General features: G+C 38.8%; 1 protein-coding gene across 7 annotated transcripts in view; it reads right to left on the bottom strand.

The window, feature by feature from the left end:
* phaf1 (phagosome assembly factor 1) overlaps positions 1–13,113 on the bottom strand; it is a 30,740-nt gene extending 17,627 nt beyond the window's left edge. The window contains exons 1-10 of one of the 7 annotated variants that reach the window (XM_061761489.1): positions 12,215–13,112; positions 11,428–11,510; positions 10,846–10,929; positions 9,626–9,669; positions 6,160–6,239; positions 5,938–6,032; positions 4,709–4,773; positions 4,504–4,616; positions 684–817; positions 472–555 (exon numbers count right to left, since the gene is read on the bottom strand). In XM_061761489.1, coding sequence (XP_061617473.1) covers positions 472–555; positions 684–817; positions 4,504–4,616; positions 4,709–4,773; positions 5,938–6,032; positions 6,160–6,239; positions 9,626–9,669; positions 10,846–10,929; positions 11,428–11,510; positions 12,215–12,278 — 846 coding nt within the window. In that variant the 5' untranslated portion in view covers positions 12,279–13,112. The other 6 variants (XM_061761491.1, XM_061761492.1, XM_061761496.1 and 3 more) reach the window with 6 other exon arrangements.
* Positions 13,114–14,323: the final 1,210 nt, after the last annotated feature.

Here is a 14,323-nt window from a genome sequence, read left to right as displayed (position 1 = left end):
AAGACAGACAACGGATGACTCTTTCAAAGATACTCATAATGCAGGCTGTCATTACAAAAACTTTGTTCACTTTATATTGTGTGTTTTGAAAATACAACGATGGCAAAATGTTTTGCGTGTCTTGGTAGTAAAAAGATTTCACATACAATAGCTGAATTTCATGCTGGTGTGTGCTGTGGTTCTGTGATCAACTGGTGATCAGTCCACAGAGGTAACAATAACAGAAGAAAAAGGTTTACTTGGTTTACTCTGCGTTTGTGTTATGATTAGCATGAATAAGCTGGAAGACAATCTCATCCCTTAATGAACAATTCAGAACGAGCAATAAAAAGAGAACATCAAGTGTATTGTACTTAACTTAAAAAAAAAAGCCAACAGCAAAATATACAATCAATCTTATTCATACAATTCTGTATTAAAAAAAAAAAAAGCAGTGCATACTTCTTAAAACACAGATAAGTCCTTACGTACCACTCCAAGGGTGAAGTAGTTGAAGAAGTAGTCGTTACATTTGGAAGGAACTTGCTTGTGAGGTGATGGAGAGTGGATCTTCATCTGAAATAAACCAGAACACATGTAGACAAGCTTGACTCAAACATGCAGAGCATCCTCCCAGAAATTAAATGTTTTCTTTCAACCTGAAGAAACACATAATTAGGAGGAGAGAAGAGGAGTTTTGATACCTTGTCCTCAGACTTGTAGAATATTTTAAGTGGTGAGCCCAGAGCGCCAAGCACCTCCTGACAGGAGTCACCAAAGTAGATGCATCTTTCTAAGGACCTCACTTTCGCATCACCCATCACACCAGGACCACAACCTGCACACTCATTTCAAACAAAATTACAAGTGACTAACAAAATACTGTACAAGTGAATAGTTTTCAGTTGCTGTGTGCACATCTGTCTGTGTTAAAGGTCTCCTTCCATCAGAATAAATTTTTTTTCAATTGTTCTTTGGATAACACACAGTCAAAATGAGTCTGTGACATGGTTTAAGTTTGACATCCATGCAGTTTGTTGATTTAATGTAAAAGGCAATAAACAGCATAAGGCTTGCAAAACGGGTGGATTTGAAATTACCGACATTGTGAGGTAGTCTTAGGGCTGGGCTATATGACCTAAAATTCATATCACTGTATAAATTGAATCCCTTCACCGTAATGGTATAGATCGCAGTATAAGCTTCAGTGTAAAAATTATCATGGAAGCATTTATAAATGGGTTGTTGTTTTCATTAATTTAATAATTGTAGCTGTTCAAACAGCTTTAGGATTTATTGGAAGAGCTTTTACCGCATACCAAACAAACCTGAAGTTTTTCAAAAGCTTTGAATCGCAGTGGAACCTACTGATGACGACTGTGTTTACTTTCGACACTTTCTATATCACGGATTTTGTTTTGCATTACATTATATATCATATTGTTCTTATTTATCTCTTTTATATTAATATATTTGTCTAAGTGGAGACAGACTAGCAAAGTAAGACTTTCATTGTGTTTTTACTGTGTATATAACAATTAATTCTGAGTCTTTAATATTGTTCATATTGAGCACAAATAGCAATGACAAAAACAGTCTTGACAAGACTCCATATGTAAATATATTATGTCATATTATATATAATACAAAACCAAGTTGAATTTAGATTTAATTAATGAGGAATTGATTGTTATGTGTGTACAAATATTTTAGAATAAAACCTTACACGACATCAGTCTGGATCCTGCAGGCAGGACAAGAGTGGGGGATACATGTATGCAAAAAAGCTTTGCTGCTTATCTTTGCTTGGCATTAGCTGGCAACAAACTTGCATACTGTGATAAGTCGGCTCGAAAACTAGGTGAGGGTGCGTCTTTCTTATTTTAATTACTTCTTGTCCTCCTTTAATAATAACAATATTTTGATAAATATTGTGTTGCTTGTTAGGCGATGATTAACGAGTACACCAGTGCAAACTCACATACTTATTTTTTTTTTACCTCCCTACTTCCGCGCTGCTCCGCTAAATCTGTACCTTCGTCCAAATGTATACCTTCTACAGATTATACCGTTTCGACCCCGCAAACCCTTGGTAGTTTTCTCAATAATATTCAAGTACCTGCCCACTTCGTGTTTGGTACATGCACACTCAACTCAGCTGAACGGCAACACAGCATTTTTTAGTCTCAGCCATACAAATACAGTCTATAAAGTATACAGATGTTGTCTTTTACAGCAATACTTAACTATATTCATAATTTATGACGCAACAGTGGATGAAATAGCAAAGATTGCATTCATCGTTGCCAGGGACGGTCATCGCAAGGGATTCATTTCAAACGAATAAGAGCGGATGACGAGCATATCCTCAAAACATCCCCCTCTCTTTTCATTTTCAACCATATCCCCTTTCAGATCACGTTGCCTATTAGTGGGCCAACAATCCAACATCTGGTGAATTGTGCTTCACAATAATAGTAACGGAGGACGGGCGTCCCACTGGTCGCCGTGGCCGTTCACAGCCTACAGTCGCTGGCCGCGAGGGTCACAGGGCGAAGGACATCAAAAATTATAAAAGTAAAATAAAAATAAAAATTGATGGAAGGGAACCGCTAGATAATGTAAATAAATATAGTATAATTTGCTATATAATCTTTCTTGTATAGCTACTAGAGCTGCACGATATTTTGTTGAGCGTAGTCATCGTAATGTACGGGTGCGCAGTATTCATCGCAGTGTGTGCTGTGACGTTGGTATACTGCAGTGCTTCTCAATTGTTTTCTGTTACGACCCCCCTAGTAAGAAGAAAAAAATGTGCGCCCCGTCCCCACCCGCAGCCCCCGTGTGTACACCTCTATATAAAATTGTATATAAAGGATAATCTAATCTAATCCTTATAAATATTGACGAAAGTACAAGAGAAAGCCATTTAGACTGCCATCTACTGCAGTGAATGTGCAATTACACTTACACTTCTAGTACGGCAAATCATGTTCTTCAGGGTCTCACACGCCTCCCGTGGCATCGCAACGCAACGCCCCAATATTTGAGAAGCACTGGTGTACTGTAATATGCAGTGAATCAACTGTAATATTATAAGTGACCAGCAGAGGGACCTGTTTGGACCTGCTCAAAAGATTAAGATTGTACACTTGCTGCATTTTCCTATTTCGTGCTTCAGAATGAAACTAGGTAGGCACGCTGCAGCTGCGTGAGTGCACGAGGTGCATTCAGGGACACTGCGTAAATGGGAGTGAATGTGTTCTTTTGTAATACAGTACATAATTGTTAAAATAGATTACTAGCATGGTAGTTAAAACACTGTACAATCACACTGTGATATGGAATTTATTTTGTAATATAAGAATATCCATCCATCCATTTTCTGAGCCGCTTCTCCTCACTAGGGTCGCGGGTGTGCTAGAGCCTATCCCAGCTATCATCAGGCAGGAGGCGGGGTACACCCTGAACTGGTTGCCAGCCAATCACAGGGCACGTACAAGCAAACAACCATTCACACTCACATTCACACCTATGGGCAATTTAGAGTCTCCAATCAATGCATGTTTTTGGGATGTGGAAGGAAACCGGAGTGCCCGGAGAAAACCCACGCAGGCACGGGGAGAACATGCAAACTCAAAACAGGCGGGGCCGGGGATTGAACCCAGGTCCTCAGAACTGTGAGGCTGACGCTCTAACCAGTCGTCCACCGTGTTGCCTAATATAAGAATAGATCAATTATTTTATTAATATAGTCAGACAGAGGTGCGACGAAGGCAAAGTTATCAATGTCCTTTCACTATCTTTCCCGACATACGGTGTTGCACGTTTTTATTTGCACATTTAAGGACAAAAGCCCTGTTTTTGTTTAAATTGCTTATTTAAAAAAAAAAAAATTAAAGAAAAAATAAAAAAAAAAACACCATTCAAGTGAAGTTTTTCCTCATGTTTTTGAGATTGGTAGGAAATGCCCGATGATAGCTGGGATAGGCTCCAGCACTCCCGCGACGCTTGGGGGGGATAAGCGGCTCAGAAAATGGAAAAATGGAAGTAAATGACTGTATTTTGAGGGTACTAGCCCTTCCCAATATATATATATATATATATATATATATATATATATATATATATATAAAATAAAAAAAAGAACTATGAACTAGTTTGTTTTTGGACCCGTGAACTTAGTTAAAAAATTTGAATTATGAGCTATGAACTGAACTAGTTCATTTTTGTAATGAACTGAAGTAAGAACTAGTTTGAGTGGAAAATGAACTTTCCCAACATTGATCCTGTATAATTTCACATCACAATATATATCGCAGGTTGGAGAGAAAAATAAATAAATAAAATCGCAATGTAATATTTTTCCAATATCGTACTGCCCAAATAGCTACCAATAACATTAACATAACATTAAACATCTGAACGGTTGAAAAAAATAAAAAATTTAAACACAGTGAATCCATTATTGACCTTTTTATGAACTTCTCAGAGAAATTTGAAATAGGGAGAGACAGATGTTACCCGCAGTTAGTAGGCGGAACTTAAGCCCCACTGGTCCTGTACCCTCTCTCAGGACATCCACGCACTCTGCAAAGATGTTACCAAAGAAACAGGCCAATGGCATCGCTGGAGCTCTGAGTACAAGCAAAAGTGCGTAATCAATTTGAATGTTTTAACACATTCAAATCAAGTTTCTGAATAACTTAATTGGGTGTATGTGATGTACTTTGTTTCTTGCAGGTTGTTGCCAGTATAGATGTGCATCCTCTTGACCATGGCCCCATGCGGAATCTGCAGAGAGGCCAAAACCATGGCAAAGTTAGGCTGTCAAGGCAAAAACAACTAGCAGAAATAGTGTGTATGGAAATGCATAAAGAGCTAGCTATCTTGAATATATAGTACTGTACCAACCCATTCATGTCTACAAAAAAATCACGCATACGTTTGCGACAATGACCAGATAGATGTTTAACTGACCTAAACACCGACACTCCTCATTGTTTGACGTGATTGGCGACATTGCATTTTAATGCAACTTGAATCTTTACCAGGCAGGAATGCTTAATCCAGAAAGATCCGCCCATTTTTTTTCTGAGTCCGGAGTGCTTCCTCTGAGGCTCAGAGCTGATCTAACAAGTATGTTATGATGTTTTTTTTTTTTTTTTTTGCTATGATCAAATGATTTGTGGTTTTATTCTCTCTTAATAGTATAGTAAGTTTTTGATTATGTATCCTGTATTATATTGTCTTGTAGATGTATTTTACTGCTTTTTTACATCATGGCCAGGGGACTACAGATGAAAACTAGCCTTCTGGCTAATTCTGGCTTTTTTAACCATGTGTATTTCATGTGTTTTATGAAATTGCATTGTCCCTTTTTAAATAAACTGATTAAAAAAAAAAAAAAAATGCTAAACTGGGCATGCCTTTCGAAATTTTGAGGGACACGTTTAATCAGAAACTTAGGCAAAGGGTGGAGAACAAAGATGAGAGGAACTAAACAATGTCACTCCCTCTTCATAAATCTGCTTGGAATTATTATTGTATTATTGTTATTTGGAAACTGATGTTATGTCCGCAAATGATTTAGAAACAGTTGCTAACATACAGATGTGTTGGCGCAGAAACCTTTAGCAAAATTGCTGAACACAAAAATACCTTTCATGTGGGATTAAAATTATACTACTACACAGTCTCATTTTTATTGTACTGTATAATTTTATGGCAAATGTTGCTTTTACTAGTTCAAATTGCGTTATACTTAATCCATGCAAAGTCTATTGTTCCAATGTGTGTTTGAAGTACTTGTCATACCAATTGCTGACCATTGTGGAGATTATGACATATGGCATATCATCACCACATGATAGTGTTCAAAAGTTGCACTTCTTATTGAAAATTGAAAAGACATTAGGTACTTTTTAAGTGGCTGCCACACCGACTGAGCATTCTAACCTCATATTTTGGAGCCTCGTTCCAAGAGTCAAGTTGGAAAGAGAACGACAGGCCTCGAAAGTTGAGATGGAAGAACTGCTCAGCTGCATTGTAAACTGGACACAAATGGGGAAAGGAAAAGCAGATTCATCCCAGAAAAGAACACAGAAACAAAAAACTGGATTACTATATTTCTATATCCTTGATTTTTTCCCTTTGCATATGATTTAAATAAAAGTCTACCTCCAGGGTGGGTCGCTCCAAACGACTGGTCTATTTGTTCTATAGTGGGGGCAATGGCTTGAGAATTGAAATGGACGCCACTGGAAAGACATTAAGAGTGTAGAGACAGTGAGACTTGTTAACAACGATCTGCTATACAATATTACTTAAGAAGCTAATGCAACATATTAATTTCACTGGATATATGCAAAGTGTTTTAAGAACACATTAAAGATGAGCCGACTCCATTAATGGTCGAACAATTGCAGCTGCTGGGTTTTATGGCTAAGAATGAATGTCATCTCCACTGCAACATAAAATGAACAATGAATAGTCCATACAAATAATGTTAAAAGAGTTGTTGGGGCAGTAACAACAGTAGGACTACAGTCTGTGAGGACTTGGTGTGATGGCTGGAAGGTGTTTGTTTTAAAATCTGCTATGGAACAAACACTGCCAAACAACAATATGAGTCGGATGATGAGTGTGATGCAGTTTTACTTCCCAAGAACGCCCATGCTGTCCTTTGTAATGGGTCTTTGACTTTTATGAGACAGGTTAAAGAAAAATATCCCAAACTTTACTACTTCTACTTTAATGTAAAAGTTTTCTGAAGTTTTCTTTTTTTTCTTAAACTAACTACTGCTACTAACCTGCCTAACTGATCATTTTCAAATCAAAATCAAATCAAACTGTCATTCTACCAGACAAAAGTATTGTACATATTAAGTAAAATAAAAATACAACATACTAAGGCACACAAAAGAAATACAGCTCCTGAGCTGCATGACTGTATACAGTATGTGCTTGTATACAGTGGGTACGGAAAGTTTTCAGACCCCCTTAAATTTTTCATTTTGTTATATTGCAGCCATTTGTTAAAATCATTTTAAGTTCATTTTTCCCCCATGAATGTACACACAGCACCCCATATTGACAGAAAAAAAACAGAATTGTTGAAAATTTTGCTGATTTATTAAAAAAGAAAAAACAAAATATCACACAGCCATAAGTATTCAGACCCTTTGCTGTGACACTCATATATTCAACTCGGGTGCTGTCCATTTCTTCTGATCATCCTTAAGATGGTTCTACACCCTCATTGGAGTCCAGCTGTGTTTGATTATATTGATTGGACTTGATTAGGAAAGCCACACACCTGTCTATATAAGACCTGAAAGCTCACAGTGCATGTCAGAGCAAATGAGAATCATGAGGTCAAAGGAACTGCTTGAAGAGCTCAGAGACAGAATTGTGGAAAGGCACAGATCTGGCCAAGGTTACAAAAAAATTTCTGCTGAACTTAAGGTTTCCGGAGAGCACAGTGGCCTTCATAATCCTTAAATGGAAGACGTTTGGGACGACCACAACCCTTCCTAGAGCTGGCCGTCCGCCCAAACTGAGCAATTGGGGGAGAAAATGCTTGGTGAGAGAGGTAAAGAAGAACCCAAAGATCACTGTGGCTGAGCTCCAGAGATGCAGTCGGGAGATGGGAGAAGGTTCTAGAAAGTCAACCATCACTGCAGCCTTCCACCAGTCGGGGCTTTATGGCAGAGTAGCTCGACGGAAGCCTCTCCTCAGTGCAAGACATATGAAAGCCCGTATGGAGCTGGCTAAAAAATACCTGAAGGACTCCAAGATGGTGAGAAATAAGATTCTCTGGTCTGATGAGACCAAGATAGAAATTGTTGGCCTTAATTCTAAGTGGCATGTGTGGAGAAAACCACACACTGCTCACCACCTGCCCAATACAGTCCCAACAGTGAAGCATGGTGGTGGCAGCATCATGCTGTGGGGTTGTTCTTCAGCTGCAGGGAGAGGACGACTTGTTGCAATTTTAAGAAAGATGAATGCGGCCAGGTACAGGGATATCCTGGACAAAAACCTTCTCCAGAGTGCTCAGAACCTCAGACGGGGCCGAAGGTTCACCTTCCAACAAGACAATGACCCTCAGCACACAGCTAAAATAACAAAGGAGTGGCTTCAGAACAACTCTGTGAGAGGATCTGCAAGGAGGAATGGTAGAGGATCCCCAAATCCAGGTGTGAAAAACTTGTTGCCTCATTCCCAAAAAAGACTCATAGCTGTATTAGCTCAAAAGGGTGCTTCTACTAAATACTGAGCAAAGGGTCTGAATACTGATGGCTGTGTGATATTTCAGTTTTTCTTCCATCCATCCATTTTCTGAGCCGCTTCTCCTCACTAGGGTCGCGGGCGTGCTGGAGCCTATCCCAGCTGTCATCGGGCAGGAGGCAGGGTACACCCTGAATTGGTTGCCAGCCAATCGCAGGGCACATAGAAACAAACAACCATTCGCACTCACAGTCACACCTACGGGTAATTTAGAGTCTCCAATTAATGCATGTTTTTGGGATGTGGGAGGAAACCGGAGTGCCCGGAGAAAACCCACGCAGGCACGGGGAGAACATGCAAACTCCACACAGGCGGGGCCGGGGATTGAACCCGGGTCCTCAGAACTGTGAGGCTGGCGCTCTAACCAGTCGTCACCGTGCCGCCTCAGTTTTTCTTTTTTAATAAATCCGCAAAAATTTCAACAATTCCTTTTTTTTTCCCTGTCAATATGGAGTGCTGTGTGTACATTGTGGGAAAAAAATGAACTTAAATAATTTTAACAAATGGCTGCAATATAAGAGGGAAAAATTTAAGGGGGTCTGAAAACTTTCCGTACCCACTGTACATTTTACATACAGTATATATATTTAATATGTGCAAGTGACAGTAAAGGTAACTATTAACTCAAACTAAAATAAACATTTTTGAGGGAAAACCTTTCAGCAACTGCCTAAAATGGAAAAAGCGGGGAAACAAAAACTATCTATCAGATGACCTGCAGCTGTTGCCTGTGTGTCAATTTCTCTCTCTCTTTCACTTCAATTTCTTTCTTCTCACCCATGTCATCGTCCTTACTGCCTTTCCTGTTAAACAAACACCTTCAGGTCCACTCAGGTGGTGTAGGAGCATAGGCTAATAACCTGATTACCAAACACAGAATGTTAAAAAGTGATGTGTGTGGCGCATCACCTTCACATTATGTCGTCACCATTTAAGTAGTGTTTAATGCCTTAATATTACCACTGGTTAGCTTATTTTTATACTTGTATTATAGTACACAGTAAATAAAAGTTTTATGACATCGACAGTTTGACCCTGGAACGTATTATTTCTATTGCCATTGTTATCTTTAGGAAAAGGTTCTTTTGATATAAACTGGAGTACAGCCAGGGTGATGTCCCGCAAGTGATTGTTTTCAACCTCAGAAGTTCCATTCTACCATGAAAAACGCATAGCATCCAAACTGCACATTGCACTATTTTACATCCAATCCTCTGAAATCCCAGGTATTATTTGTAGTTATAGGATCCACATTGTACATGAATATTTTAGTGGATGTGTAAGCATTTAGAAAGCTATAATTGAGTGTAAAATTTTATTTCATCGATGGGGTATCATTTTTATTTCCACTTACCAGTATTTCAGTTTCACTTTGCTTAGGTCATACACTTCAATCACCTGTCAACAAATAGACAAATCAATAGTCGGTATGTAACAAGAATACAACGCTTGCTTTAGGGCTGCACGATATTGAAGGAAAAAAATGACACTGCAATTTCTTTTAAACCTGCGATATGAAATAATACAGGATTGGTGTTGGGAAAGTTAATTCTTTATGCAAACTAGTTCAAGTTCAGTTCATCCTTCCAAAAATTAACGAGTTCAGCTCATAGTTCAAAATTTTGAAGTTCACCAGACCTAACTCATTTATAGTTCTTTTTTTTTTTTTTTTTTAATATTACCCTCAAACTGGCATTTAATTTCCCCATTGTTGCCAACCATTCAGTCCACACTAGTAGCTAGCTGCAACTTTCACCCTACAATATCAAAAACATGAGGAAAAACTTGTTGCTTGAATGATGTTTTCTAAAAATGAGGAATTAAAACAAAAACTGGACACTGATAACTTTATATTCCTTGCAGCTCTGGCTGACTATACTAACAAAATATCTTATCTATTCTTAGATTTCAAAACAAAATAAATTCCATATTATCACAGTGTGCTCATACAGTGTTTTAACTAAAGCATTGATACAAACAATAATTTTGCTAGTCATCCAGTTTTACAATTATATAGTGTTACAAAAGAAAACATTCACTTCAATTCACGCAGTGTCCCTGTACGCACCTCACGCACAGACACAGCTGCTGCGTACCTGCTTCGTCTCATTCTGAAGCACAAAATAGGAAATGCAACAGGTGTACCATGTTTTAATCTTTTGAGCATGTCCAAACAGGTCCCTCAGCTGGTCAATTTTAATATTACAGTTGATTCTCAGCAGATTACAGTACCCCAACATCACAGCAGATCCTGCGATGAGACTATTGCGTACACGTTCTTCGCCACCGTGAGGCTCTAAACGAAATATTATGCAGCCCTAGCTTGCTTTATCAGGGGTGTCAATTCTATTTTTGTCACGGGCCACGTAGTTACGACTTCCTTCAGAGGGCTGTTGCGACCGTGAACCCATGCAAATGAATTATCTCCTCACATAATTCCATACATTATCCATCAATTTTCTGAGCCACAGAAATTTGCCACAGTGCTCTTGTCCATCCAAAATATTTGAGTGCATTATTTAAGAAAAAAACTATTTGGGGAGGTGGCAGTACAAAAATACATAACGATTTCACCTTGAGTCTCTGATTTGTGGCATCAAACAGCAGTTTAATACCATCCTGAGTCAAGTTCAGTATGAGGTCATGGCTGAGTGGTGTCTGTTATGGAGATAAACAAGGTCATTAAGTAACATTAAGATGGGTGGGCCGTGGATATGTCCTCATGCTCATGATGCAGAAGGCCACTACTGGAACCTGGCAGACACGAACATTTACAATTACAATTCCTTTTTCAACAGACAAAAAGATAATCACTCTAAAATGCTGATGAGTTAAAAACTCATGTAAGTACTTCACAGAAAAAGTGTTTGTTTGAGCCAGTGCGGGCTGAGGCATATGCACACGTGCAACTGGTCAACATATCATCGCTGTCTCAATTTCGGCAAGGAAAAACGGCAAATGCAGTACATATTTCTATAAACAACACATCTGGGCCATAAATATAAAACAATCAAATAAAAAACTAAATATCGTGGTAACTGAGTGACCTTCAAAATGTTATATCTTGGTACCATTGGAAACAGAGGACCCTGTTATTACTTTGTTCAAACATTTTTGCTGTAAATGAATGAAACACAAACACTATGGCCATCTCACCTGTTCACTGTAAAGCACCTGGACATTTTTGATTATGCGGCATTGTTTCTGGAGAATTGAGATGGCCTGGGCCAAAGGCATGCCTAGACAAAACAAAACAAAAATCGGATGAAGCATCTCGTAACTTGAAGGTTGCAGGTTGGATCCTCAATTCCTGTGCAGCTAATTTAAAGCATCATTCAGTGTACAGCAACAAACGGAATTTGCAATTTCCTTTCATGGTAACACTGGCCAGTGGTTCAGAAATGTTGTCACCCACATTTTCCTATTGTTGCAAAGTTGCCACACATTTTTATCAAAGTTCAGAACCATAAAAACAATGATTTGGTTTAAAAATAGCCTCTGAAAACATACGTACAGTATATTACATTTTGAATGTAGTTTCAGTTTGGGGTACCGCCAAAGGCATATGGCTTGCCATGATGTTCGCCATTCAAAGGCAAAGCTGCATTGTATTTGTTTACAGGGTAAACTACAGGTAGTGACTAGATAACAAGGGAGTAACATTTCTTGTCACTTTCCTATTATGTTCTCTTTGGGAACTTAGTACACCTCTGTACTGTACTGGAAAAGTCAGAATAGGATTACATCAAATTGTTTTTACAAGCTGTCTGTGACCCACCTTTGGGTCCTGACCCACCAGTAGAGAATTACTGACAAGAAGACATTATCATTGTGGTATTGTATGGGAAACATTTTAAGTACTGTACATTGAATTACAAAACAACCACAAAAAGCATTAAAATAAAAAAAATAAAAAAAGAGAGCATATCACATCAATACCTACCTAGGGCAAATTCCCATTGCTCATTTCCAAGTGATCGCTCAGGCACCACTTCAAGATCCAGCATTGGCAAGTAGTAGGGGGTGGCTCACTCTAAAACACAATGGGACCCTTCTCTCCTTGTTTGACTCTTCTCGAACACTGTGTACGCTACCACTGTAATTGGCTACTTTAATTCATAACTCCAAACGCACACAAGCCACCAAATTCAGCGGGAAACCGTCAAGTAACCCCTTGAATTTAGGACATGTGAAACTTACATTAAAAGGGTACAAAGGAGTTGAAATCAAATATATAAAATAAGTATCACAAGATCAGAATGAAGCTTACGAGTTACAATTTTACTAACATGCTACCAAGTTAGCTGCTCTCGACATTTGCAAACAAACTACGCAACCTAACACCAACAAGGTCAGCTGTCAGTCGAACTATTGCTCAACTAAGTCTGCTGTGACAAGAAGCTAAGGTGATCGGTCACTATCAGCCAGTTACGAACGCACCAACCAGGACAACAACAACACTGTGCTACGCTATTTGCTAACATTAGCCTACTGTGCTTGTTGCGCTTATTGCGTTGGGAGTGAAGTACAAATAGGAATAGTTAACTCATATACAAGAAATGCCCTGAATTCAGTCCACAGGAGATAAACAATGCAGGTCACAAGGACATGGCATGAATACACAAAAGCGCGTAGTGGCTGGCTTTCTGTCTTTCTTTCTTCCACCGAGGGTTCAGTTAGCTAGCTCTTCTGCCGCGTGGACTCCAATTCAAATTCCTCACGTCCCCCGTTTACTCAAGTGTTTGTCAGCCTTTATCCACCCTGTTCCCTCCTCCGGCTTCAAGTGGCGTCGGCGGGTGTCCGAACAGATGCTGCGACTTCCGGAAGCATCAGCTGATTGTGCAACTTCCTGTGTTGCTCGGCGGCGCATGATCGGGACATACGTATTGACGTCATAACAAAACCCAGCAGCAAGGAACCTTATAGTACCTACTCACACTCAACTAAGTAAAGAAACTTGTTTAAAAAAAAATAATAATAAATAAAAGACTTCCAAGTAGAACTAATGTTTCAACTCTTGTACCTAAGTAAAGGTTTTAAAAAAAAAGCAGACTGAAAAGTAAAAATTATTATTATTAGTAGTAGTACTAAAACCCCGTTTTGATAACTGGCAGAGGACAATACACATTTGCCACAAATCATTATTGTGGCTGACCACTTCAAACAATTCTCTTAAATAAGGCCATGGATGGGGAATATCTTGCTTCTCTCAATCTGTTGCTGTCATCATTGATGCTCAAGCGTGTACGTTCCTCCATGTCGCCGTTCTCCGTTTTTTACCCCCGTCTTGTAGGTTCCCAAGATCTCAAATAATCAAGATATTAAACAGCAGTTTACCTCTCTGTTAACATGTTTTTTTTTTACGTCACCATCTGTAAAGGTTGGGAAAAAAGTAACGAACCTATTTTGACAAAGTAAGGCGTAGAAAGTACAGATATTTGTTTTCAAATGCACTGAGTAAAATTTAAAAAATTATCAGAACAATAAATACTCAAGTACCAATATCTGAAAAATCCACTTATATCTTATATATATATATATATATATATATATATATATATATATATATATATATATCGTTTCGTTTCATCCCACGACTGTTTCTTTGTACATGAATGCAAACAGGTGGCACGGTGGCCAACTGGTTAGAGTGTCAGCCTCACAGTTCTGAGGACCCATGTTCAATCCCCGGCCCCACCTGTGTGGAGTTTGCATGTTCTCCCTGTGCCTGCGTGGGTTTTCTCCGGGTACTCTGGTTTCCTCCCACATCCCAAAAACATGCATGAATTGGAGACTCTAAATTTCCCGTAGGTGTGAATGTGAGTGCGAATGGTTGTTTGTTTGTATGTGCCCTGCGGTTGGCTGGCAACCAGTTCAGGGTGTTCTTTTTGAGGCCATACGCACCCATATTACTGTACAGTACAAAAGTATTGTTTTGTAGTTTTTTTTCGTGGCCTAAAACGCCCAGTATAGTACAAAGTTATTGTAAATAAAAAGCTTGAAAACGTTTGAAAGTTTCACATTTTATCCAAACTTACCATGCCGGTGTGCT

This window comes from Phyllopteryx taeniolatus, chromosome 22 (assembly GCF_024500385.1).
Source record: "Phyllopteryx taeniolatus isolate TA_2022b chromosome 22, UOR_Ptae_1.2, whole genome shotgun sequence".
Lineage (NCBI taxonomy): Eukaryota > Metazoa > Chordata > Actinopteri > Syngnathiformes > Syngnathidae > Phyllopteryx > Phyllopteryx taeniolatus.
The sequence above is the reverse complement of the archived record's forward strand: the minus strand, read 5'-3'. Positions and strand labels throughout refer to the sequence as shown.